The sequence below is a fragment of the Bubalus bubalis genome, chromosome 19, assembly GCF_019923935.1.
Source record: "Bubalus bubalis isolate 160015118507 breed Murrah chromosome 19, NDDB_SH_1, whole genome shotgun sequence".
NCBI lineage: Eukaryota > Metazoa > Chordata > Mammalia > Artiodactyla > Bovidae > Bubalus > Bubalus bubalis.
This window is the reverse complement of record NC_059175.1, coordinates 12,309,398-12,334,795: the sequence shown is the minus strand read 5'-3', so window position 1 is coordinate 12,334,795 and position 25,398 is coordinate 12,309,398. Positions and strand designations below refer to the sequence as shown.

General features: G+C 38.2%; 1 protein-coding gene across 23 annotated transcripts in view; it reads left to right on the top strand.

The window, feature by feature from the left end:
• MAST4 (microtubule associated serine/threonine kinase family member 4) overlaps positions 1–25,398 on the top strand; it is a 614,032-nt gene that overhangs the window by 490,701 nt on the left and 97,933 nt on the right. For all 23 annotated transcript variants that reach the window (XM_044932666.2, XM_044932672.2, XM_044932663.2 and 20 more), the window contains one exon: positions 321–409. In XM_044932666.2, coding sequence (XP_044788601.1) covers positions 321–409 — 89 coding nt within the window. The remainder of the gene's footprint in view (positions 1–320; positions 410–25,398) is intronic.

Below are 25,398 nucleotides of genomic sequence, written 5' to 3'. Positions count from 1 at the left end.
GCTGATTTGAATCCTTATCACTTGTGTGTATGGCATGTTACCTATTTGCAGTCAAGAGCGAAAAGAAGGCATTTGATTATAACTTCACTAGTGGTGAAGAATATTGATTGTGTTATATATGATATGAATATATTATGTTTTCTACTATTGAGGAAATAACCACCTTTCAAATATTAGAGATTGCATATTGCAAAAATTTTAGAAGTAACATGAACAGATAGATTGTTCAATCTAACCTATGTCTACTTTGAACATACTTGAACATTATGGATGCTAGGTTCTCTTGTTTTTTAAAACCATGTTTCCTTTCCTTTTGACAGTTGCCGAACCAGCAACCGGAAAAGCTTGATAGGCAATGGACAGTCCCCAGCATTGCCTCGGCCCCACTCACCTCTTTCTGCTCATGCAGGTAATAAATTACTTTGAGTTCTGTTTTACTTATTCTTGTAGATTTTTTTTTCTTGCTAGTTTTTAAAAGCTGGGCATTTTGAAATTTAGATGTGTCTCCACACCTTGTTATCTTGGTTTCTCTATTGCTTTATCCCTAAGTTGTTCTTTTTGAGAACTCAGTCCATCCTCTCTTTGAGCATGTGAACTCTGAAAGCCAGAATTCCTTTTTATTCCTCATGAGGTCTTATTTCAGTTGTTGTTGTTTTTTTCCATGTCTAAATTTGTGATGATGCAAGTCATGCGTCTATGTTAGGATTTCCTTTTGGACATATAACCATGATAATTCACATGCAGTGGATTAGTGTTAAGAACTGTAGAAAAAGAAAAATAGTTTTCTTTCTCCTCTCCTAGCTTCTCCACTGGGAACCTCAGCAACCAGAGACAAATTACAAAAGAAAAGCATATATTTTATGGAGCATTCATAAGGAAATGAAAATCCAAAGAAACAGTTAAATTAGATTGTTTTTACAGTTTTGATCAAGAATGGGGAGTCATGCAAATATGTATAGCACAAAGGTGGCCTAATCTTAGTAAGCTGGGGAAAACTCATCAAGACATGTTCAGATTCTTCTATGTCCCTTGTCTTCAGAGATAAGAAGGCTCCTTTCCTCCAGGTGTAGAGAGTGTGCCTCTCACATGAAGGTTTTATGACCTGCTTATGGGGCAAGACAGAAAGCCCTTCCTCTATACATTATTCCTCATATCCCTTCACCTTAAAATATTCAATGTGTCAGTGTTCCATATTTTGGGGTCTCAAGTCCTAAAGTGTGTCAGAACTATTCAGCATTTTTCTCCCTAAAATTGAACTTACCTGTTATATACATTAATTATCACAAACAATGATGCTCTGAGTCTAGAACATGTCTCTTATATGTGGACAAGAGTTTAAAGTCTTACCTTCCAGTGGTATATAAAACTTACCTTTACATCTAGACCCATTGCAGGCACAAAGAAGATCCAAAAGATGAGACTTTTGGCCCCAAGAGCTACTTAGAAGCACGGTAGAGCCACATTACAAAAACTATACAATAAAGACTACTTTTTATTTTTTAAAAAATTCTGTCCAAGGTGGTACAAAAGGGTTAATTCCAAGCAGGAGAGTTTGGGAGCTATTGAAAGAGCCACTTGCACATGATGTTGAACGGTGAGCAAGACTTGGGGAATTCCTAGTGTGTGGCTAGAGTGTGGGATGTATGTGCTTGATTGTATGGGAATGTAAAGGTGAAAAGAGATATGAGAATCAAAAAAGGGGAATGAATTTTGACTTTGAGTGCCTTTCAGAGATTTTGTGGAGGATCTGTAGGAAGGTGTACTCAAGGTTATGGAGGATGTTGGGTTAAAAGGATAAGTGATTAAGCCCTACCTCTGATATACTCTTATGGAAACTCTCACATATAGGTTTTCAGACAGTGTTGATTTTATATTTAAACTAGGGTATGACTGTCCCCTAGAAAGCAGTCCTTTTGCTCAGTGGGGATCTCCAGTTGAGAGTGGAAGTTATCTAAACATGTTTGGGGATGAAACAGGAGAGAGAAAGAGGCAGGTAGATGGCCCTTTGGAAATAAGTTTTATTTTTCTCATAAATAAAAGATGGTAAAGTTAAAAAAGCAAAAGATAAGTTCATAAAATTATGATACAGTATGCAGTAAAACTACTCAAGTCCAGAAATACTGCTGCTGCTATGTCACTTCAGTCGTGTCCAACTCTGTGCGACCCCAGAGACGGCAGCCCACCCATCCCTGGGATTCTTCAGGCAAGAACACTACTCCTAGACAAAACTTTATAGAAATTCCTACATATATATGCAAGAGGACATGTTCTAGACTACTCATAGAAATGTTACTTGTAGTAGCTAAACATTTAAAGGAATGCAACCCAAATGTCTGTCAGTTAGAAAATGGGTAAATGAACTGGGGCATAGTTATCCACAAAGCATTGTATACATAGTAAACAAATGAACTAGCACTCAAAGATGGTGTTGGGCATAAAAGCTGGTTGCGAAAGAATCATACGTAAACCCTACCTATAACGTTACCATGATGCTACATGCAATGTTTTCTTTAGAATACACATGTGCACACACACACACACACATAAATGTGTATCTGTGTATATACATTTGTGGGCTTCCCAGGTGGCTCAGTGGTAAAGAGTCTGACTGCCAGTGCAGGAGACCTGGGTTCAATCTCTGGGTCAGAAAGATCCCCTGGAGAAGGAAATGGCAACCTACTCCAGTATTCTTACCTGGGAAATTTCATGGACAGAGGAGCCTGGCGGGCTACAGTCCATGGGGTCACAAAGAGTTGGACATGACTTAGCGACTAAACAACAACAGCAACAAATACACATTTGTAATAAGAGTCTAAAGGAAAATACAGTCATCTGAAAGACCCATTTCGTGGTAGCAGTTACATTTGAGAAGGTGTGAGGAGGTATAATTGTGGAGAGGAGTAAGCAGTTGCTAATGTTTCCAAAGCTGAATGGTGAGTACACAACTATTTATATTGTTACTTTTATACTTTGGAGATTTATATTATATTATTGTCATTTTAGTGAAAGCTGACCAGAGGGTCAAGCAAGATCAAATACTTTACTTAAGGGCTGGAATTATCCCTTTGTTTTATCTTTTTTATTCCTCTGTCAGAGTGCCACCAGTATATACTAGGTTCTAAGTATAAGATAAATTTTATTTCTTTTATATAGTTCAGCTATGATTTAAAACATTTAGTCCTGCTTCTCTTTATAGTGTTCTGTATTGATTGCATGATACTGTTGTTCCCGTTGATTAGGCTTTTTATTGCCTCTCTTCAGTTCTGATATTGAGATTAAAGAATATGCAGTAAGACTTTAATGATCCTTTTAATTATTTTTCTTTTCTGTATGGAGAATTATTTCCCCTTCAAAGCATAGTTTTGTATTTAATCAGAGGAATAATGGGCAAAGAAAATCCTGTTTTTCAGGTTCCAAGAGACTTTTTCTTTATGTTACAAAGGCAACAGGTTGTTATTCACTCAGAAACTGTAGAGAAATCTCAGACTTTTTTGAGAAATGGCATTTATCACAGTCTGGTAGGTTCCTATTTCTCCATAAAAAAGAAGAAAAGGTAAATTAAACAGAGGACCCATCCTCTCATCTTGATAGTGTGAAATGCCTTCTCACTCGCCACGCTTCTCACCTCTTCCTGTTGCTACATTCCCTCCTATGTATGGTCCGCAGACACCAGGGGACACTTCCAGGATGTCCCTGTGAAAAACGAGAAAAAAAAGTAAGTGCCACTCTCAGTGCTTAGTCACCCAGTAGGTACACTTTCTATTTTTCTGAGATGAGGATTATGTGTCAGGCCACTCATCACTGACACAGGAATTTATGCCTGTCAAATGAATCGGTAGAAATGAAAACATTAATTTATTTGTGTGGATGTGTCAGTAATGCATGAGAAGGTGATGATACCCCACTCCAGTACTCTTGCCTGGAAAATCCCATGGACGGAGGAGCCTGGAGGGCAGTCCATGGGGTCGCAAAGGGTCGGACACGACTGAGCGACTTCACTTTCACTTTTCACTTTCATTCATTGGAGAAGGAAATGGCAACCCACTCCAGTGTTCTTGCCTGGAGAATCTCAGGGACGGGGGAGCCTGGTGGGCTGCCATCTATGGGGTCACACAGAGTCGGACACGACTGAAGTGACTTAGAAGCAGCAGCAGCAGTCAGTAATGCCCTGAGGAAGAAGAGATACTGGCATTGTGTTTTGGAGCTTATCTCTGCAGACAAAATAGTGTTTGTTGACAGATAGGGATTCCTAAAAGAACTATCATCAGGACAGTTCCATTAAAAGAAAAAAGAAAGGTAAAAATCACAAGTTTCTAATGCTAAGTGTGAAATTTAATGCAGAAGCCTCAAAGGAAAAGACTAGTGTGTCTCTCCTGAATTGAAAAGTTTTGTATAACAAACAAAATCAAAAGAAAACAAAGTGTGAAAAATATTTTTAAGCCCATAACTGAGAGACATCTGATTGCCTTAATATGCGAAGAGCTTGTGTAAATTGATATGGAAGTGGTGAATGTACCAGGATAAAAGTGATCAAAAGATGTAAAAAGGTGTGTCACAGGAAAAAAAACTAAATTGGCCAACAAAAATGTGTGAAATGATGATTCATTTCTATTATAAGAGAAATATGAACCAGAATAATGAGGCTGTATTGTTAACCTAGCATACTGTCAAAAATTTCCTAACACTGATAGAATTCGATGATAGCAAGGTTGTGGAGAAGCAGCCCCTCTCATCTCACTTAGGTGTTGATGTGAAGGCACAGCACTTTTAGTTAGTTTGTAATATTGGTTAAAACTTCAACTACATTTACCCTTTGGCAAATCCATCTCTAGGAATTTATCTTATTGATATCTCACACAGTAACAGAAAAGAGTAAGTCTAGGAAAATCCCATGGACAGAGGAGCCTGGTGGGTTGCAGTCCATGGGGTCGTGAAGAGTTGGACAGGACTGAGTGACTTCACTTTCACTTTTCACTTTCATGCATTGGAGAAGGAAATGGCAACCCACTCCAGTGTTCTTGCCTGGAGAATCCCAGGGACGGCAGGGCCTGGTGGGCTGCCCTCTATGGGGTCGCACAGAGTCGGACACGACTGAAGCGACTTAGCAGCAGCAGCAGCAGCATTGCTTATAACTAGCAAATGGAAAATTAAGTTGTTACCACTTTATCTTTTATTGTACCTTTTATTTATTTAGTATACCTTTTATTTATTAAGTGTACCCTTTATTTATTTAGTGTACCTTTTATTTATTAAGCATCAGTTTTAGTAGAAAATAATACAGGTATATAACCCAAGACTTCATGTTTGTTACAAAGAATGAGATGGGGGCTTTTATATTCTGATATATGAACGCTGCCCAAGATAGGCTATTCAGTGAAAAAATACATTGTGTAATTTTATATAAGTGTGTATGTGTGTGTGTGTGAGTGCATGTACACATACATACATACTTGTATACTCATGCATATTCATAAGGAGTTTTGAGAGAGATAAATTTAACAGTTTTTATCTTTGGAGAATAGAAAAGTAGGGAAATTAGTGTATAGTGCTTTTATAATGAAACAAGTTTCTATAAATACAACTGGTAAATGAAACAAAATAATGTCTGATCTAGTTCTCTATTACTACACAATAAATTAGCAAAAATTTAGAAGCTTAAGAAAATATCCATTTATTGATCTTATAGTTCTGTACAAATCTAGGTAGGCTTGACTTGTTTGACCTCAGGCGGGCTCTCAGGGTATCTCAAGGGCAAAATCAAAGAAAGAAAAGATAAGTTCCTAGTTCTGTAGGAACCCTCACCTTTTTTTTCTGTTCAGAGTTTTATTCAGCCAGAGTCAGTATTGGTTGTTGACCTTAAAAAAAATTTAAGTAATTTTACCAGCAAAATGAGTTCATTTCGGGATGGCAGAAAGTTATAATTTGGCACAAGCAAATTTACCTTAAAAGGTAAATTCAAGAAACAGAAGAGAGTGGCTTTTGCCTTTACAGAGGAAAAGAAGAAGTTGGGAGGAGAGTCCAGAGTCTTGGTGGCTTGTTAGTGGCTGAGCTGTTGCTGGGCTTAGAGAAATTCTTAACTCCCTCTGCCGGGGTCTGAGTGGTAATGTGTGAGAGCTCCCCCTTTAGGACTTCCCATTCCATTTAAAACAAGTGAGTGAGTGATGTGAAGTCGCTCAGTCGTGTCTGACTCTTGCGACTCCGTGGACTGTAGCCTACCAGGCTTCTACGTCCATGGGATTCTCCAGGCAAGAATACTGGAGTGGTTTACCATTTTGTTCTCCAGGGGATCTTCCCGACCCAGGGATCGAACCTGGGTCTCCCACGTTGGAGGCAGATGCTTTAACCTCTGAGCCACCAGGGAACAAGGCTTCATTTATTTTCAGACTGGGCTGGTCCCTTATCTATAGATTGAGAAGGAATCTACTTCAAGCTCATACAGGTTGTGGACAGATTCATATCCTTGCGGTTGTAGAATTAATATCCCCATTTTATCCTGACTGTTAGCAGGAGGCTGTCCTCCTCTGTCTTTAAGCTTGCATTGGCAATCCAGTCATTCTCATGGCTCATATCTGTAACTTACTCTGCTATCAATCAAAGAAAATTATTTTAAAGGGCTTATCTGATAGGGTCAGGCTGAGTCAAATAATCTCTGTATATTAAAGTCAACTGATACAGGACTTTACATCTGCAAAATCCCATCATAGTAGTACCTAGAGGAGTGTTTGCTTGAATAACTGGGGGACAGGCGTCTTGAAAAGACCATTTTTAGAATTCTGCCTACCACAGTATCACTTATACTTTATTTTGATTCGAACGGCTAAGTATAATCTCTAAGAGATTACAGAGGATGAACCACAGACTAAATGTAGATAAATAAATGAGACCTGTTAGACTTTTAGAGTCCCAAGATCAAATGCTGTCCTATTGGTCAAAATACCTAACCTTTTATGTCTTCAAAGATTATTTTACTGGGAATTTACAGCTGGCTACTTAGATTCATTTATATGAGTGTTTTTTGAAGGAAAGACAGAAAAAAAAAAGTCTCACTTTTCTATTGCAACTCTGGAATTATTAAAAACAAGAAATATTCTTAATCTATTCTATGTTTTCATAACCTATTAAGTTAGTATCTACTTGGGAAAACTTGCATAAATTACTGTCTATCTATTGTACATATGGACCTTGTTTCTGAAGGATTGGTCACCACACTATTTTCTGTTCTGTTCACCAGGCCTCTCTTCAAAGATATAACTCAGCTAAAGGAGGCCCCATACAGGTGAAAATAACCAGAGAACTGGAGAGATTGTGTGAACAATACAACTCCAAGTAGAAACTTGCAAAACTCAGAAAAGTATTAGGGTAGGCATGTGACGGAGAAGGCAATGGCACCCCACTCCAGTACTCTTGCCTGGAAAGTCCCATGGATGGAGGAGCCTGGTAGGCTGCAGTCCATGGGGTTGCTAAGAGTCGGACACGACTGACCGACTTCACTTTGACTTTTCACTTTCATGCGTTGGAGAAGGAAATGGCAACCCACTCCAGTGTTCTTGCCTGGAGAATCCCAGGGATGGGGGAGCCTGGTGGGCTGCCGTCTATGGGGTTGCACAGAGTCGGACACGACTGAAGCGACTTAGCAGCAGCAGGCATGTGAGGTTAGGCAATGAAGCACCCCAAATCTCACTGTTCAAAACATCCTGTGAACATCTTGATGTGCATTTCTTCATTATTTTCCCTTCTCCTCACCTCTATCCTTGGAGCATTGGCTTAACAGACACAACCCAGAGTATAATGTGGCTCCCAAGTAGAAACTATGAGACATCGTGTGCATTTTTTCAATAAAGTTTTTATTATTTCGGAAAACCACGAGGACCTTCCTTTTTTGAGCTTGTGCTGGAGTCTCTTTTTGAGCCACACGTTGGTCTTGCCACTTTAAAACTTGCTCTCCTTGTATTTCTGCTGTATCAATTGTACTCATTCACCAGATGTGATGCTGAATAGGATGGGGTAACAGGCACAGGTTTTGCAGACAGGCATGCTGATGCAAGGATTTGAAAGTCACTAGACTAGCAGGGAAATGGAGATAGTGAAAGATACACAAAGCAGAATAATAAATTCAAAGAAGAGTGTCTGGGATAGAACAAGATTCGTCAACATTCCAGGGTGCCAGAGACGTACGTGACAGCGTCCCTGATGGCGGCGAGGAAACTCATAGTAACCTGCTGCCCTGAGAATCTGAACCATAAGCTCTGAAGATATGTAGCTGGGGGGTTAGGGGTTTAGTAAAACCTGAAATGTTGGCCCTGTGTGCCAACCAAGTCCTTAAATCACTTACCAACATCCATATGACCCTGTGCCATTTTTAAGGTATGATAAAATCTCATAAGAAATTTTGCAGCCTCTGTTCCCATGACTGTGATCTTCAAGGCTGATGTGGTTAAAAAATAAAATGTGATACTTTGATACGGGACTTTACATCTGCAAAGTCCCATGACAGGAAAGCAGATAGTTTGTTGAAAATATGAGAAATCTATGTGGAAATATAAACCCCCCTTAAACCCACTATCTAAGAATAACCCTGCTAACGTTTTACTGTATCTCTGGTCTTTTTTTCCTATATGTATTGTGTGTGTGTGTCTCTATATCTGTCCGTGTGACTGAAATGCCTATGTTGAAACTATTTCTTTACTCCACCCTTGCCAACACTTGAGTTATAGTTTTTCAGGTTCTATTGATACAGGCCAAACATACTGCCATAGTACCAGTTTTATTGATATATAATTGACATGCAACATTGTATTTAAGATACACAACACAATGATTATATATCTTTTTTTTAAATGACTGCCACACTAAGTCCAGTTAATATCCATCACCTCACATAGTTACCCATTTTTTTCTTTTCTTGTGAGGAGAGCCTTTAAGATTTACTCTTTCAGCAACTTTCAGATATTCAATACACTATTGCTAACTGTAGTCACCATGTTATACATTACATCCCCAGAACTTATTTATTTATCATATAGCTAGAAGTTTGTGCTTTTTGATCAGTTCAGTTCAGTTCAGTTGCTCAGTCGTGTCCGACTCTTTGCGACCCCATGGACTGCAGCACGCCAGGCCTCCCTGTCCATCACCAACTCCCGGAGTTTACCCAAACAAATGTCCATTGAGCGGTGACGCCATCTAACCATCTCATCCGCTGTCATCCCCTTTTGGATCACCTTCACCCCCTCCCCCCCCCCACTGCTGGCAACCACCGGTCTTGTGGCTTTTCATTTCTTCCATTTTGTTGTTCTGAGTTTGCTTTTTGTTTGGGGATTTTTTGTTTTTAGATTCTATATATTCCTGAGATCATACAATATTTATGTTTCTTTGACTGTTTTCATTTAGCATAATGCCCTCAAGATTCATCCATACTGTTGCAATGGCAGAATTTCTTTCTTTTTTTATGGCTGGAGAATATTCTGTTGTAGACACAGACCCCATTTCCTTTATGCATCCGTCTGTTGACAGATGCTTAGGTTGTCTCCGTATCTTGGCTATTGTAAATAACGGGAGTCCAGATGTCTTTTTAAGATACTGATTGTGTTTCCATCCAGTATGTACCCTGAACTGGAATTGCTAGATCGTACGGTAGTTCCATAAGGAACCTCCGTAGTATTTTCCACAGTGGCTACTCCAATTTACATTCCATCAGTAGTGCGCGAGGGTTCCCTTTCCTCCACATCTTCACCAATGCCTGTTCTCTCTTATCTTTGATAATAGCTATTCTTTGATCAATAGCTTTGACATTCTAGTATCAATAGTTTTGATAATAGCTAGCATGTGTGAACTGAATATCTTAGTCATTTTAATGTGTGCATGTTTTCTTAATCTGTTGTCATTGCACTGAATTTCTTTTCTGATTCATGGTTGACTTTAATGTTGCTTTTTGATTAATATAAGTTTTTTCTTATTTTTAATTTTGTCATCTAGTTTGTCTTTTTCTTTTTGATTTCTTCCATTTTTTGTTTTATCTAGTTGTTGTAGTTTCTTTTTTTTTTTTTAAACAAGACCGGTCTTCCTCTAAGAATCTAACAGGGCTATTCTGACCTCACTGTGTCCCCTGCCTCTTCATGCTTGACAAGCTTACGATCAGTGAAGTGCTTCTTCACCTCCTTGTGTTCTTAGTCTGCCATTTAGGGTGGTGGTTTTCCTAAGCACTGAGTGAATTTTTGAGCAGCAAGAGTTTTCCTGAATTCTTCCTAAACTTTATAGGCTAGCCTATGAAGGGAGGAGATAGCAGTTAAAAAAAAAAAGGCATTAAGTCAGTTTCTGTCAACTTGAGGAGACCATACACATACATATTTCTGCGCAGGTGTTTATGGCCCCATCAAGTTTGCATGCAGCACACAGAGGGAAAGTTATTACTATGAATTTTACTTTGCTGGTGGGAACAACCCAGTCAGTAGAGATGGATGATCTTTAGGTATCAGTGAAAGATTTCTCTTTAGATTAGGTTAGACTAGAGACATCACCCTGAGCGTAAGAGTGCCTTTATTTAATCTTTTTTTGTTTTGTTGAGTTTCACGCTTTCAGCAGATTTTCTGTGCTTGAAATATTATTTGCCAAGTTGTTTAAATATGCTTTGTAGATCTTTAATAAAAACGCTTGATCAGCAGGGCAGTGACCTTCTTTGGCTACACAGACGTGATGGTATAAGACAGATGGCTCCTTTGCCTCTTTATATTTGAAGAGTAGGACAAAGCAAGATTGTGTGCTTCAGAGTCATGGCAAATTGATGGCCGGCCTTAATGGAAATTAAGCTTGCTGATGCCCCATATAACCACTCTTTCTTTGAAGTGATAGAAACTCTTGTTTTACTCAAGAGCAATCGCTGACATGGCCACCTATTATTTTTTTTTTCTAATTCTAGGCAGATCTTAACAAAATCAACTGAAACTTGTGAAACATTGTGTTCAGTTGAGAGTGCTGTAGTGTCCTCCTCACAGTTTCATTTTATGTAGGTCAAATTGGCAAATCATATTGCTAAATCCTTGGGTAGACATTACCTTGGAATCATCTGCTTGTCTGCTTTTATTAAAACCTTAAATGGGCTCAAGACCAGATTTCTTCATCTAGTGTGAGTGTCCACAGTGTATGATTTCATGGTGCATTTGTTCTGTGTCTTCAAGTACTTCATATATCAGTTTCTCTGAATTATAGAGAATACATCTTTTTTATTCCATACTGTACCCACGGTTTTGTTTTTTTCTTTTTTGTTTAAACCTTAGCCTTTGTGTAAATACCAATTGTTGGCTTGAGTAATGACCCATCTTGCCCTTCCTGCTTAAGGAAAAGGATGATAAAATCAGATGAACTGACGTCATTGTGTTTTCCTAGTTTGGAGTATGGCTTTGTGTTGAGTCACTAATCAGGGGTATATACCGACATCATTAGTATTTGTTAATTACTTCATGCAGCTCCATCTGCTCTGTGACCTGCATTTATTGTTTTGTTTCTTTGAGAAGAGTGTAATGTTTATATGTTATTTTCTTAATAATAATTTAATGACTGGCATGGGCTTCCCTCATGGCTCAATGGTGAAGAATTAGCCTGACAATGCAGGAGATGAAGATTCAACCCCTGGAGAAGGAAATGGCAACCCACTCCAATATTCTTGCCTGGAGAATCTCATGTACAGAGAAGCCTGTACAGTCCATGGGATCGGAAGGAATCAGACATGATTGAGCAACAACAGTTCAATCCAATCCGGTCTTTCCCTAATCTCTAGATAGTCTCCTAAATCTAAATGTAGAATTTAACCCAAATGGTCATTGATTTAGCTTTTTGGTTTCTCCTTTATTACAAATTGAAGCTTTTGGAAGCTTACTGCTAAATTTAATGCACCCCTGTGTTAACGAATGTGGCCTTGTTTTGTCTTTGTTTGTGAACTTAGGTCTCTTGGGCAGCACTTAGGAAGATATTACTCCTGCATCCTTTGGGAAGGGCTCTTCCTCTTTTTTTTTTCCCCCAAATCTTTTTGTGTTTATGCATCTACTATGGATTTTCTTCTGCTTGGTTTCTGAAGTACCAATTGGATCATAATTACATATTTTTCAAGTTAGAATTGACAATATCCATCATTGGCAAACTGACGGATTTGTGGGGTAAGATGCAATTAATCAAAGGTGGCTTCCAGATACCTTGCTGAGAATATGGAACAGTGAAAGGGAGGCTTCCCAAGATTCAGGAGACAAGCATAGGTTTGAGTTAGCGCTTAAGAGTTCACTTTGCTGCTTATTGGATTTAAGATGCCCATGAGACATCTAAGTGATGTAAATTAACAGTTGTTACATGGGGGCTGAAACTCAAGAATCCGTACTGGTGAGAACAGTCTGGACTGTGCATTTATAGATAGTATTATAAAACCTGGGGATGGGATAAAATCATTGAGGTAAAGAGTTTCGGAAGTTTTTAAGATGAAACAGTGAACTGAGTCTATAAGGCCAACATTTAGACGTTCGGAGAGGACAAGAAACCAGCAAGAAACTGAGAAGCAGAAACCTGAGAGACAGGAGGGAAAGAGGAGACAGTGTCACAGATGTCCAGAGAAGACAAGTGCTCCCAGAGAGGGACAGGGGAGTTTTAGCATGAGGTCAGTAATCTCTATCAGGCACATAACAAATACTTGTTGAAATATAAGTGAACTGTTTATAAAGAAATACACAGAGATCTTTTTTCCTCTGTTGACCAAAAATGCACCAAACTTCTGATCAAAGGCAAAGTTTGTTTCCCACCCAAAGAGAAAATCCTCTTAAATATCAATCTGAGTACTTGCGAAGCCTTACATATTATAGTGCATTATTTTAATAACCATATTTAAAAGTCATTTTAGTAAGTCTTACATTTACCTTGTCCATAATATAATCTGTTTCCACCATTGCTGAAAGCTGAGAGGGTGCTATTACCTTTTTTTTCCTCTTCATTAGTTTCAATGCTAAGGTGCTTTACCCCTTCTGAAGTCCACAGAGCAGTCAGGCAAGCCAGCATTTCACCGACATTAAGGAGATCTAAACTATTATCTTTCTGTTTGGGAATTCTTGAAGTTACTTTTTTTTTTTTAATGAGAATAGAGATTCTTATAAATTTTAGACGGGTAACAATACTTAAAAAACTCGGGTCTCAAATAGCCCAATTTCTCGAAAGTTAGTGAGATATAGAATCTTCTTAATTTCAAATTATGGAGATTAAAGTGATTAGCTTATCAACCTTGTCTACTCTGAGTTTAGACATTTTCAGATTTAAATTTCATAAGTAATGATTATGTATTTCACTGTTTTAAAATATATAAATGACATGTATTATTTTTTTTTAATTTTATTTTATTTTTAAACTTTACATAACTGTATTAGTTTTGCCAAATATCAAAATGAATGTATTATTATGTCTTCTAAGTCTCTGGGAAGCTTATGTATTCAAATTGGCCACCCAAGAAACCTTTTTTATCTGCTAGTTGAAAAATATTGGATTGCCTTCTGTTTAGGGTTGCCTTTTTTTTTTAAGAAAACTTTTAATTTTGTATGGGCATATAACTGATTAACAGGGTTGTGATAGCTTCAGGTACATAGCAGAGCAGCTCAGCCATACATATATATATGTGTGTGTATCCATTCTCCCCGCAACTGCTCTAAGTATCCACACTGCCACATGACACCGAGCAGAGTTCCCTGTGCTATATAGTGGGTCCTCGGTGGTTATCTGTTTTCAGTGGAGCGGTGTGTACATGTCCATCCCAATCTCCCTAACTATCTCTTCCCTGCTAGGGTTGCTTTTATTCTAAGAGACATGATCAGTAAACGATGACCTAGAAAGTGAAAAGGTACATTTAAAATTCTTGCAGAATCACTTCTCTCCTCACCCTTGAGGTTCTCCCAGCCTGATGGTCTCAGACAGGACAGTCTGCTTTGGCGACCATCAGGGTGACGTCAGTTTTCTGGCGCTGTGATGCTTCTGGCATCGGCCTCACTAGCTTCTTCCCAGATTATCTCTGAACTTGAGTGAGAAATTCTCAGCTATATGCAAATACAGACGGTCATCTTCAGCCTGTTAGCTGGTGACAGTATGTGGATTCATATCACAGGAAAACTAACTCTTCCCCAGAGATAAAAGAGCTTGAGGCAGGGGTCCTGTTGGCCGGGTGATCAGCCAGCTGTCCTCATTACATGCCCAGGCCCTTGGTGGAAGGCTGTGGGCTCCCTCTCAGGCAACCTGTAAAGGGGAGTTAAAGTCTGTGTTTTTAATTCAAGTACCTATACTAAGGAACATTTTCCTAAATATCACATATAGCAATGCCATCTCTGTCTTTGAACTTAGCCTGGCATAATTACAATTTCTGCCCTAATGACGCCTTAATGCAGATTTTTGTATTTACTGCAGTAATGTGTGAGTACTTCTCCACAAAGCTGTGCAAATTGCAGGCTTTTTAAGTTCTAAGCTTTGATATTAGGAGTTGCAGTGGGTAATTGCAGAGCTTGTCATGGATGTTAAGGTGTACATACACGGGGAATCATCACAAGTTTGGAAGGTTCAGCTGTTGGAACAGGAGCCTATCCACACTCAGATGGTAGAGTTGATAGCAGATTTGGTTTCTGTAGACGAGGGAAGGGAGAGGTGGAGATAATTTAGGAAAGCCTGCATACAAGAAGAGTCACAGACTTTTAGGAAGAAGAGATCAGTTTTGCTTAAAATATGGAATTTTAGGTTTTTAAAAAACGTCTTTAAAAACCTTCTTTGTCCTGTTCACAAAAGCTGTACATGTTTATTATGGAAAATTTGAAAAATATAGGAAAGTATAAAGAAAAATATCATCATCATTTATATTCTTATTCACCACTCAAAATTAACCACTTAATTTGATATTTATTCAAATATGTAGATTTTACACATCTACCTCTATTGTAATGTTTATAACATTTATGTGTATGTAAAATTGTACATACAAACATGTGTTTCCCTGGTGGCTCAGCTGGTAAAGAATCCACCTGCAATGTGGGAGACCTGAATTCTATCCCTAGGTTGGGAAGATCCCCTGGAGAAGGGAACAGCTATCCACTCCAGTATCCTGGCCTGGAGAATTCATGGACTACATAGTCCATGGGGTCGCAGAGAGTCAGACACAACTGAGTGACTTTCACTTCACATACAAACTTAAATTTGCATATGCACACATATCTTTGTGTATATGTGTGTGTGTTTGTGTGTGTATATATATGTATATATGTAAGTATGGGATCAGGTATAAGCTCGTGTCTATTTTGTTCTGGTATTGAGATTTTTACCTACCATTAAATACTTTTCTTTGTTTCAAATATCTGGTTTTCAGGAGTAAAAAATATTCCATTTCTTGAAAGTGCCATAGTTATCTCCCCGTAATGAGTATTTTGGCTATCTCCAGTTTTTTTTTTTCTTATGAGTAATATTGTGGTGAACAATTTGCAACATGACTCTTTGTGATCAACTTTGATTAGTTTCTCAGCCTAATCTGGGAAGGTATTCATTAAAGTACTGGCTTCTATTGTCTTGTATTTGTGTTGTTGGGCCATCCATTGTTGTCTGACTGAGACTTTTGAGTCCTTAAGAATTACCGATTAGGTCCACAGGAAATGCTATTTAATACTTGCTGCAGATGACATTTAATAAGCATCAAGAATGTGTTGTGTAGGCACCAAAATAATCTTACATGTATCCAAGTACATCTCAAGAGTGTTCTCTTTAGGTGGAACAATAGCTAGCTCTGTAAACTTCCAGGAACTTTGTACCCACTGACATCACGGTGACTTGGTAATGTGAGATAAATGGAGAAGGAACTCTTACACAAAGCTGCGAGTTGTTCCCACTTCACACTGTTCCTGATGTCCCAGGTGTTGAGGACTAGACTAGTGTAGAAACCTCCAGCTACCATGTAACTCAGTAATGCTGCTCCCTGAACCTTTTTAATTTGAGATGTCAAACTATTAATAGAAGTACTAAATGGTGTATCTAATAAACACTGGACCTCTAGCTGTGCCGTGTATCAGCAGTGTTGATTTGGGCAAAGCACTCTCTAAACCTGAACGTCCTTATCTATAAAATGGAAAGAGTAGAACTTTCCCCTTGCAGCCTCAAATGACTGCTTAAATGTATTGTAATGTTATAAAGAGCCTAACAGTGTAGAGTTTTAGGAAACTATCAAAGTATTGTTATAACCAATTTGAATCCACCGTGTAGTTAAAATGCTAAGATACTACAGTGTGTAAAGACAGATCAAATTAGAACACAGGCTTGTTGCAGTCTCCAGGTGGGTTGCTGGCAGTGGGCGTGGCCCCTTGTAACAATCTCTGTTGGCGCGTGTTTGTAGTAGTCTGTGATGCTTTCACTCTGGCATACCAGCCTTTGAAGATCCCTCCCCTGTGTACTGTACTCTGGTTTACAGCTGACTTGGGAAATGAACAGCATTTTTTTTTTTTTAAGCCAGTTCCAGTGGCTCAGAACCACAGCAGTTACAGTGGAGCTGCCTTGGGGTTAGGGAGTGGGAAGGGATATTTGGAAGTGAGGTTCACACTTCGCTACTCCACCTTTGCTTCAGCCAGAGAAGATCAAACCTTGTCACATTTTGGGCTAGAAAGCAGTCTTTGGCTTGAGTGAAAGATTTAGCATGTACACGTGTTTGCACATACATTCAGGTTTGAAAATGGTTCTATGGGCGTTGAGATGCCATGCAGCCAAGGGTTGAGGATCACATGGCTTGTTGGTGTCAGAGCTGGGTCTGGATCACTGCCTACCATCTCTGTGTCTTGGACTCCTCCCAGTGAGACTGTGGAAGCTGACCCCTAATATATAATACCACTGGAGGGATTAGAGAAGACCTGGGACATCCCCATTGTGAGCTTTCCCCACCCCCCACCCCGGTTTCAGATTTATTTATTCATTTCATTCCTTTGTTCATTCATTTATTATTGGGTGCCCAAATAAACTTTTTGGCTAACCCAGTATTTTTTAACCTTAAATCCTATGTTTCATTTTGTTGTTTCTTTATTGGAGGGTATTTGATTTATAATGTTGAATTAGTTTCAGATGTACAGCAAAGTGATTTGGTTATACATATAGCTATTCTTTTCAGATACTTTTCCTATATAGGTTATTATGGAGTGAGTTCTGTGAGCTGTATAGTTTGTCCTTGTAGATTAACTGTTTGGTATATCACAGTTCAGTTTAGTTCAGTCGCTCAGTCGTGTCCAACTCTTTGCGACCCCATAAATTGCAGCATGCCAGGCCTCCCTGTCCATCACCAACTCCCGGAGTTCACTCAAACTCACGTCCATCTAGTCAGTGATGCCATCCAGCCATCTCATCCTATGTCGTCCTCTTCTTCTCCTGCCCCCAATCCCTCCCAGCATCAGAATCTTTTCCACTGAGTCAACTCTTTGCATGAGCTGGCCAAAGTACTGGAGTTTCAGCTTCAGCATCAGTCCCTTCAAAGAAATCCCAGGACTGATCTCCTTCAGAAAAGACTGGTTGGATCTCCTTGCAGTCCAAGGGACTCTCAAGAGTCTTCTCCAACACCACAGTTCAAAAGCATCAATTCTTCGGTGCTCAGCTTTCTTCACAGTCCAACTCTCACATCCATACATGACCACTGGAAAAACCATAGCCTTAACTAGATGGACCTTTGTTGGCAAAGTAATGTCTCTGCTTTTGAATATGCTGTCTAGGTTGGTCATAACTTTCCTTCCAAGGATTAAGTGTCTTTTAATTTCATGGCTGCAATCACCATCTGTAGTGATTTTGGAACCCCAAAAAATAAAGTCTGACACTGTTTCCACTGTTTCCCCATCTATCTGCCATGAAGTGATTGGACCAGATGCCATGATCTGGTGGTGAGCATAGCTGCCTTTCAGAGTAAGCTTTGATTCACTCTTTTCTAGGGCCAGGCACAGTGTGTAGATAAATGCTTCGTTTCTGATTCTTTACTCTCTCAAAGAGCTTGGTCCCACACCTGAAGTGGAGGAGGGGAGCTCACTTTTTTTTTTTTTTTTTTTTTTCAAGAAACACATAGGTTTACAGGCATTTTGTTGTTACAGTTATTCATGCTGTGTTTTAAGGATAGAGAAAAGTGCCAGATTATTTTAGGAATGAACTATTGCTCTGATACATGAAAAAAGTGTTCACCAGGTTGTCCTGTATAATGCCTGAAACCCTGAGCTTCCAACCTAGGTGACAGACCTCTGGCTTAATCATGTGCCTCGTTCTGAATCCCCTTAAAGGATGGAAACTATTCGCCTCCTAAATTCACGCCCATTCCCCACTGGGAGTCTGCCAGAAGGTTGCTTCTCTCATTTCCATCAAGAACGGTCCAAGCTCCATCAGTCTTTTCAGTGTTTCTTGACATTTGCTAACCTCTAAATCCCAAATTGTATGAGGCCTGGAGATATTCCCAGTGTGGATTGTACTTTGGGAGAGGGAGAGGGTGGGAAGATTTGGGAGAATGGCATTGAAACATGTAAAATATCATGTATGAAATGAGTTGCCAGTCCAGGTTCGATGCACAATACTGGATGCTTGGGGCTGGTGCACTGGGACGACCCAGAGGGATGGAATGGGGAGGGAGGAGGGAGGAGGGTTCAGGATGGGGAACACATGTATACCTGTGGCGGATTCATTTTGATATTTGGCAAAACTAATACAGTTATGTAAAGTTTAAAAAATAAAAAAAAAAAAAAAAAAAAGTAACTGGTAGTCAGGAGATGAGCAGGATAATGGTATACTAACAACCTTCCACGTGACTAAATCATCAAGGATGGTCAGCTGGAAATGGTACCTACCAGGTAAACAAGTGGGCTGAGAGAGAGAAGATCCCCCATTTTAATGAAAACTGTAGACCCCCTAATTACACTGCTGCTGAATCTCATGCAGACATCCTCCTCATTGGTGGAGAATCTCTGATACGGGTATACTAAAGGATTTCCCCTCAAGCATAAATGTTCCAAAGGGGTTCATCTGTTAAGCTATCAGATGTTGGTAAACTAAAAGCCAGCGTTTGATTATATGCACTATTTTTCCCTTAGATAAAGAAGCACTGTGTTCATATTTTTCCTTAGATAAAAAGAAATGATATTTCAGGTTAATTTTCTTAAAGTTTTATGGTAGTCTGCTGTCAGTTAAGTCTCTTTTTTGGGCTTTAATTTCTCTTAAAGGAGGAGACTGAATTACATGTATTTTTTTCCTAATAATCTTTTAAAGTATTTCTTTTAAGGCTTTAGTTCCATATTCCTGAATTTTTATTTGTTTGTTTGTTTGTTTTAAAGGGGTTGTTTTCACCCTGTGTTTTTGGTATTGATTCATATTGGTCTTATGTTCTTTATTGGGGTCATGCTTTAGGGTCTGAAGGAAAATGTTTTCTCAGCATCTAAAATATTAAGAAAAATGTTGGTTGGGACAGTAGGTTGGCCTCTGCAGATCTAAATGGAGGCAGGGGGACATGACTGAACACCCCACAAGCGTTTTCTAGATATGGTCACTTTTTTTTATCATCATTTGAGAATGGATGCTCCATTTGGACTTTTGATGGGAAAACTGGTTGCCTGTTGCCTAGGCATCCCAGGCCACCTTGAAGGCTTTTCCCTTGATTAATTGGAATAGTGTTACATCTCAGTTAGTGGTAAATAGATCTATTAACTGGAGCTTTTAGGCTTGAAAACCTCCTTTTGCACATGTGGGAATATTCTGGAACTCTACAATAGTTACCGGAGTGACCAACCAGTCATTAAAGGAATGAATTTCGTTTTGAAGGTTTTGAGAGAGGGAGAGGTGGGGAGTGAGGGGGTGGGAGGGAAGTGTGAGTGAGTGAGTGTGTGTGTGTATGAGATCTTCAGGCAGCATGCCCCACTTCAGTGTTAAGAGATGCAAATCATATTAGATAGGCCAAAAGCAGGAAATGAAGCCAGTCCCTTAATTGGTTAAAAAAACAAAATAATAGCCTGCTTCCTTGTGGAATCAGTAACTTGGCTCAGGAATGGACATAATTCTAGCATTCTTGAAATTGAAAAAAAAAATATGTGACTTAGTTCACATTTCTTTCTTTTGTGCCATTATTTCAGTGGGATTCAGGAAATGTGTTTTAGGCTTATCACTAGTCATTTCATTTGACAGTTTTGATTTCAAAAGAAAAAGACCAATGTAAATTCTTCTCCCTCCTCTGGAGACCCAAGCAGACTTTTAACATGGAGAAATGTACACACCTCTCCTGACGGTGAATTTCACATAACCAGAAGCAGTCTGCTTTGTCAGTAGTTCTGTGAAACATTTTATTTCATCCCTCCTATTCTTACTGTTGATACAAATGATGGATACTTATTTCTTCTGGTAATGTGAGGTTTTAACCACTTCTGTTGTGAATATGTCCTGTCTAACCTGCTTCTACTTACCATTCTGTTTCCTGAAATAGCAAGATATAAGTTATTATTTGAACTAGCATAATAGAAGTTACAAAACCTGATTTTAGTCACTGACTTTAACGTACCTCAGAGTGAATGGTTGACATACAGGTCAACCTGTTTGGTGTTTGGTGGTTATTCATGCTTTTCATTGAACTGTTTATAACAGCCCACCAATCCCAATTTGTGAAACTGCAGTAATACCGGAGATTAAGAATATATCAATGATTGGTCACATCTTTAGGGAAAACACAACATGATTCAAAAATAGTTCATGGCTAGATCTCAGGAACAGTATGATAACTCAATAGGCAGAAGCAAAGGTGAATTTCGGCCTCCTACACTACTTAGCCCTACAGCAGTCTTCATTCCTGGGCCAACAACCACAGTATCTGGCAGACACTTCCCACAATAGGAAAGCTGCTTTCTGAGCTGACCAGAGACATCTACTGCCTACTTTGCCCCAACAGCCTCATATTTCTGTGTCAGAATTTTTTCTTTTTTTTAACTAAAAAAAAAACAAACTTTATTGGAGTATAGTTGATTTAAAATTTTGTGATAGTTTCAGGTATACAGCAAAGTGACTCAGTTATACCTGTATTCATTCTTTTTCAGAATCTTTAATGCATACAGGTTATCACAGAATATTGAGTAGAGTTTCCTGTGCCATGCGGTTGTTGATCTTATATATAGTAGTGTGTGTTCATCCCAAGCTCCTGATTTATCCCTCCCCCACCCGTGTTTTCCTTTTGGTAAACATAAGTTGTTCAATGTCTGCGTATTTCTGTTTTGTAAATAAGTTCATTTGTATCTTTTTTTAAAACTTAGATTCTATATATGAATGATATCATGATTTGTCTTTCCCTGTTTTCTGTGTTAGATTTAAGAAACTATACTTTATGGTATTAACATCCATGCCAGATAAGTTGGGGATTCATTAATTAATTTATAGCAGTATCTCCTCTTGGTGGGAGACCAGATAAAATGGCACAGAAGCAATCATGTAAGATACTATTATGGAAGACTTTCCAACTTGGAAGAAAAGTTGAGTGAAAACAACAACAAAAAGAAACAGAGAAATAAAACTGTGCCCTAAATATAGTCCCAAGATTTAAATTTTTGAAACTTTTGAGTAATGAAGGGAAAATATCTGAACGGCGGGTGGGGGGGGAGAAAAGACTAACTGCTTACAAAGGAATAAAATTGATACTGGCCTCCGACTTTCCACAAATTGGTTTGTAATGGTGCTGTAGTCAAAGACTTCTATTTGCTAAGATATTATACACATATATATTCGTGTATATAAACATATTTGTATTCATGCATTTTCATATGTTTGAGGTCTCATGAAATATACTTTCCATATCTTTCCTGAGAAACTCACTTAAAGATGAGTAGAAAATGACTGAGAGTTAATTTAAAATGAAGAACTAAAGAATTGGAAGGATGGAGTAAAAGTGTACAGTGGTGAGTATTAATAGCAAAATAAAAGTTTGAAAAGGTTTTTTAAAAGCATAGTAGTATAAATAATGACTCACCAATAGCAATATAGAGTGGAACCAATATCGACTAAAATGAGAGATGAAGGTGTGGCAAAAGTATATATACGCTGACCTCCTTGATTGATTTTGAAAAGTAGGGTAGGAAACAACAGTTATACTGCATCCCTTTTGAATTTATTAATCAGTAAAATATGCATTCAGGTATTTGTCTTAAACGCTTAAAGATAACTTTATCTTTAATAGCATGTAAAACAATGATTTCCTGGTACATTAAGAAAATACTCACACAGCACAAAATAAGAAAACCACCAACCCAATTCATTTTTGAAATGTGAATGTTAAAATTTAATAGAACATTGTAAGAATCATTTACTGTAAACTCCTGAGGTTTATCCCAAGAATGCTGATTGTTTTAATAGTATGAACATAACTAATACATCATAATAGTGGGTCAGCAGTTCATCAGAATAGATGGTGAAAGAACACTATAAAATTAAACATCCATTTCAGCTAAAAATTCTTTTGAGAATGAGAATGAACAAAGAATTCTGTAATGTAGTAAGACATACCTAACTTAGTCTTACTGTAGAAAATACTAGAGGCATTCTGTGAAAATCTCTCCCCATTAATATTTAACTTTATCCTAGAGGTTCTTTGCAGACAAGCAGAAACATAAAACTGAAACAAAAATCTGTAATTCAAAGACAGTAAAATTTGCTAAATACAGATGATATAAATAACCTAGACTATCCAACAGGATAAGGTATGTGTTAAAATTAACAAAAGAACTCATTAAATAGATTGTATACATGATGAATATACAGAAATTAATCTTACTGTATATTGCCAATTGTAACCAGTTAGAAAGGATAGTGAAAGAAAGGCATCAATTCATGATAGCATTCCACTCTCATTCCTCATACTCCCTATTCCCCACAAAAAAGTCATAAAACACCATACCTTTGAATAACTAGAAGGAGATTTGAAAGAGATTTCTATGAAGAAACAACAAAACTTTATTTGAAATGTGAACTATTTTTGCATAATGAAAAGATATGTCATATTTGTTGGAGAAAAGGCTAAAAATTATTTCCCCAAATTATATTACAGTTCTTAGTTCCCATCAAAATCTTCATGTGTGTGTATGTGTGTGTGTGCAACTGTGGCCTTTGTTGCAAGCACCACATGCACTCTTATCTAGTTTATGCAGAGGGATATTTTAAGGTGTATTATGTAGCTCACAGAATTGTCAGCAGGGCCAGAGAGTGAGCACTGAAGGCCACGTGGCCTGAAGGCCGCAGTCCCCAGCCGTATCCTGGTGTTCAGCACTGGTCGTGGCTGCTGCTGACCCTGATCTCTGGATTCCAGAAACTCTGACACTGTCGCCCCCAAAGAGGGACAACTTTGCCACCAGAACTGATTCCTCCAGCGCCTCTGTACTCATACTACCTTCCTTTGAGCTGAAGTTGAGGTTAGACTTCACTTGTGCTCTAGATACAAGGAAAGCTGGAAAAGTGGGTTGTGGCACCAACTTTGGGGAGACAGGTCTCATGATATAGGGAATTTTTCTTATGTAAGGAGGCTGTTCAGAAGATACTGGGTGACCATAAACATGACAAATGCTCACTGTGGTGCTTGGCATGATGATTCTAGAGTACATTTGGAAGTACTTGGCCAATACGGTTGGCCAAGTAAATTCAGTGAGTCAGACCTGACTACCTGAGATTAGTACACATCATAGTAATAACAGCGCGAGCAGCCGTTCACAGGTGAAATAAAAGTTGACAGAGCTTGAAGATAGAATGATGAGGGAAACATCACACACCGCTGAGAAAGAAAAAGCTCGATTGGCAAATGGTTTGAAATTGGCTATCTGTATGAAAATATGTGAGGTGAGCTTCCCCCGTACTATATGCTAAAATGGTCTGTATGTACCTTAAGGTATCTGTCAAGCATTATACCCTACAAAGTAAAATTAATATGCGGTTGAATATTTAACATATTTAGAATGGGGAAATAATTTCTGAGCATAAAAATGTAGAAGAACTTGCTAAGGAAAAGATTGATAATATGAATATGTTGAATTTAAAGTTCTGTAAGTTAGATACCATAAACAAAATGAAAATGCTAACTAGTAACAGAAAATACCTGCGACAAATATAATGGGCAGAAGTTTAGTAAAGAGCTCATCTAAATAATTTAAGAAAAAATTCTAATATCCCTCCAAATAAATAGGCAAAATACAGGGACAGACAGCTCGCAAAGGAAGAAATGGAAATGACAAGTAAACAAATGCAAAGTTCAGTCATTCACTAATCAAATGAATGCAAATCAAGATAATGAAATGCCACTTTTCACCTGGATTTGCAAATATTAAAAAGCATATGTGGTAATAATTTTCTGGTGATGGTATAGTGAAATGGATATTCTCAATACACTGATATGAATTTACAGTCTTTTTAGAAAGCAGAGTGATATTTTATGTCAGGAACCCTAAACATAGTTCATATCACTTGAACTATCATTTGCTCTTCATGAAATATAATTTAAGGAAATCCTCAGAAAAATGCTCAGAAATCCATGTTTCAGGATGTTAATTGCAGCATTATTTATAATGTCACAAAAATAGAAACAGCTTAAATGTTAAATAGTAAGAAAAGTGATGCTTAATTTGTAGTCCATCTGTATAATGAATGGTTTGCAGTCATTAAAAAATCATCATATCTAAAAAAATATTTAATGGCATAGGAAAATTTTAATCACAACCTAATTACAAAGAGCAGGCTACAAAAGCTGAATGTGGTTTATAATCCTATTTAAAAATATGTTTGTGTATACATGTACACGCTATCAAAAAATAGGCCAAAGAAAAACCCCCACATTACATTTTTAGAATTACTCATTTCATTCTTGTAATTTTAGGTATTTTCAAGTCCTCAGCAATGAGTGTGTGTTAGCTTTAGAACTGGATTTTTGTAATTTATTTTAAAAATGAGCAGTTCCTTTTCTATGGATTTTAAATGTTCCACCAGCAAGATCCTGTGTGCATATTGCTTCCACCCTCACCATCTGCCTCCAGTTTAAAGCAGTTAAACAGTTTTATGTCTAGCATTTCCCAGTATCAGTAGCACTACTGAAGTTATCCCCTCAGTCTAATTTATCCTTAATCAGCCCCATGGTGGTGATGGGCATATGCTGCTGTATGCTCCTGTTTTCTACCCTAACAGCACCTAGAAAAGCTTGCTACTGCTGGAGGATAGTGTTTGATCTGGGTGAAGAGTGGACTGGTTTTTTAAGACATACATTGCTGAATAAAAATGTCTTTTCTTTCTTGTTTCCTTTGGTCTGAGTTAATTGCTGTTGGAAGACATTGCAAAACTATTTAGCAGAACTTTTTCATATATTTTCTAGTAAAAGAGCTGTGGTTAATTAAAGATACCCTGAGC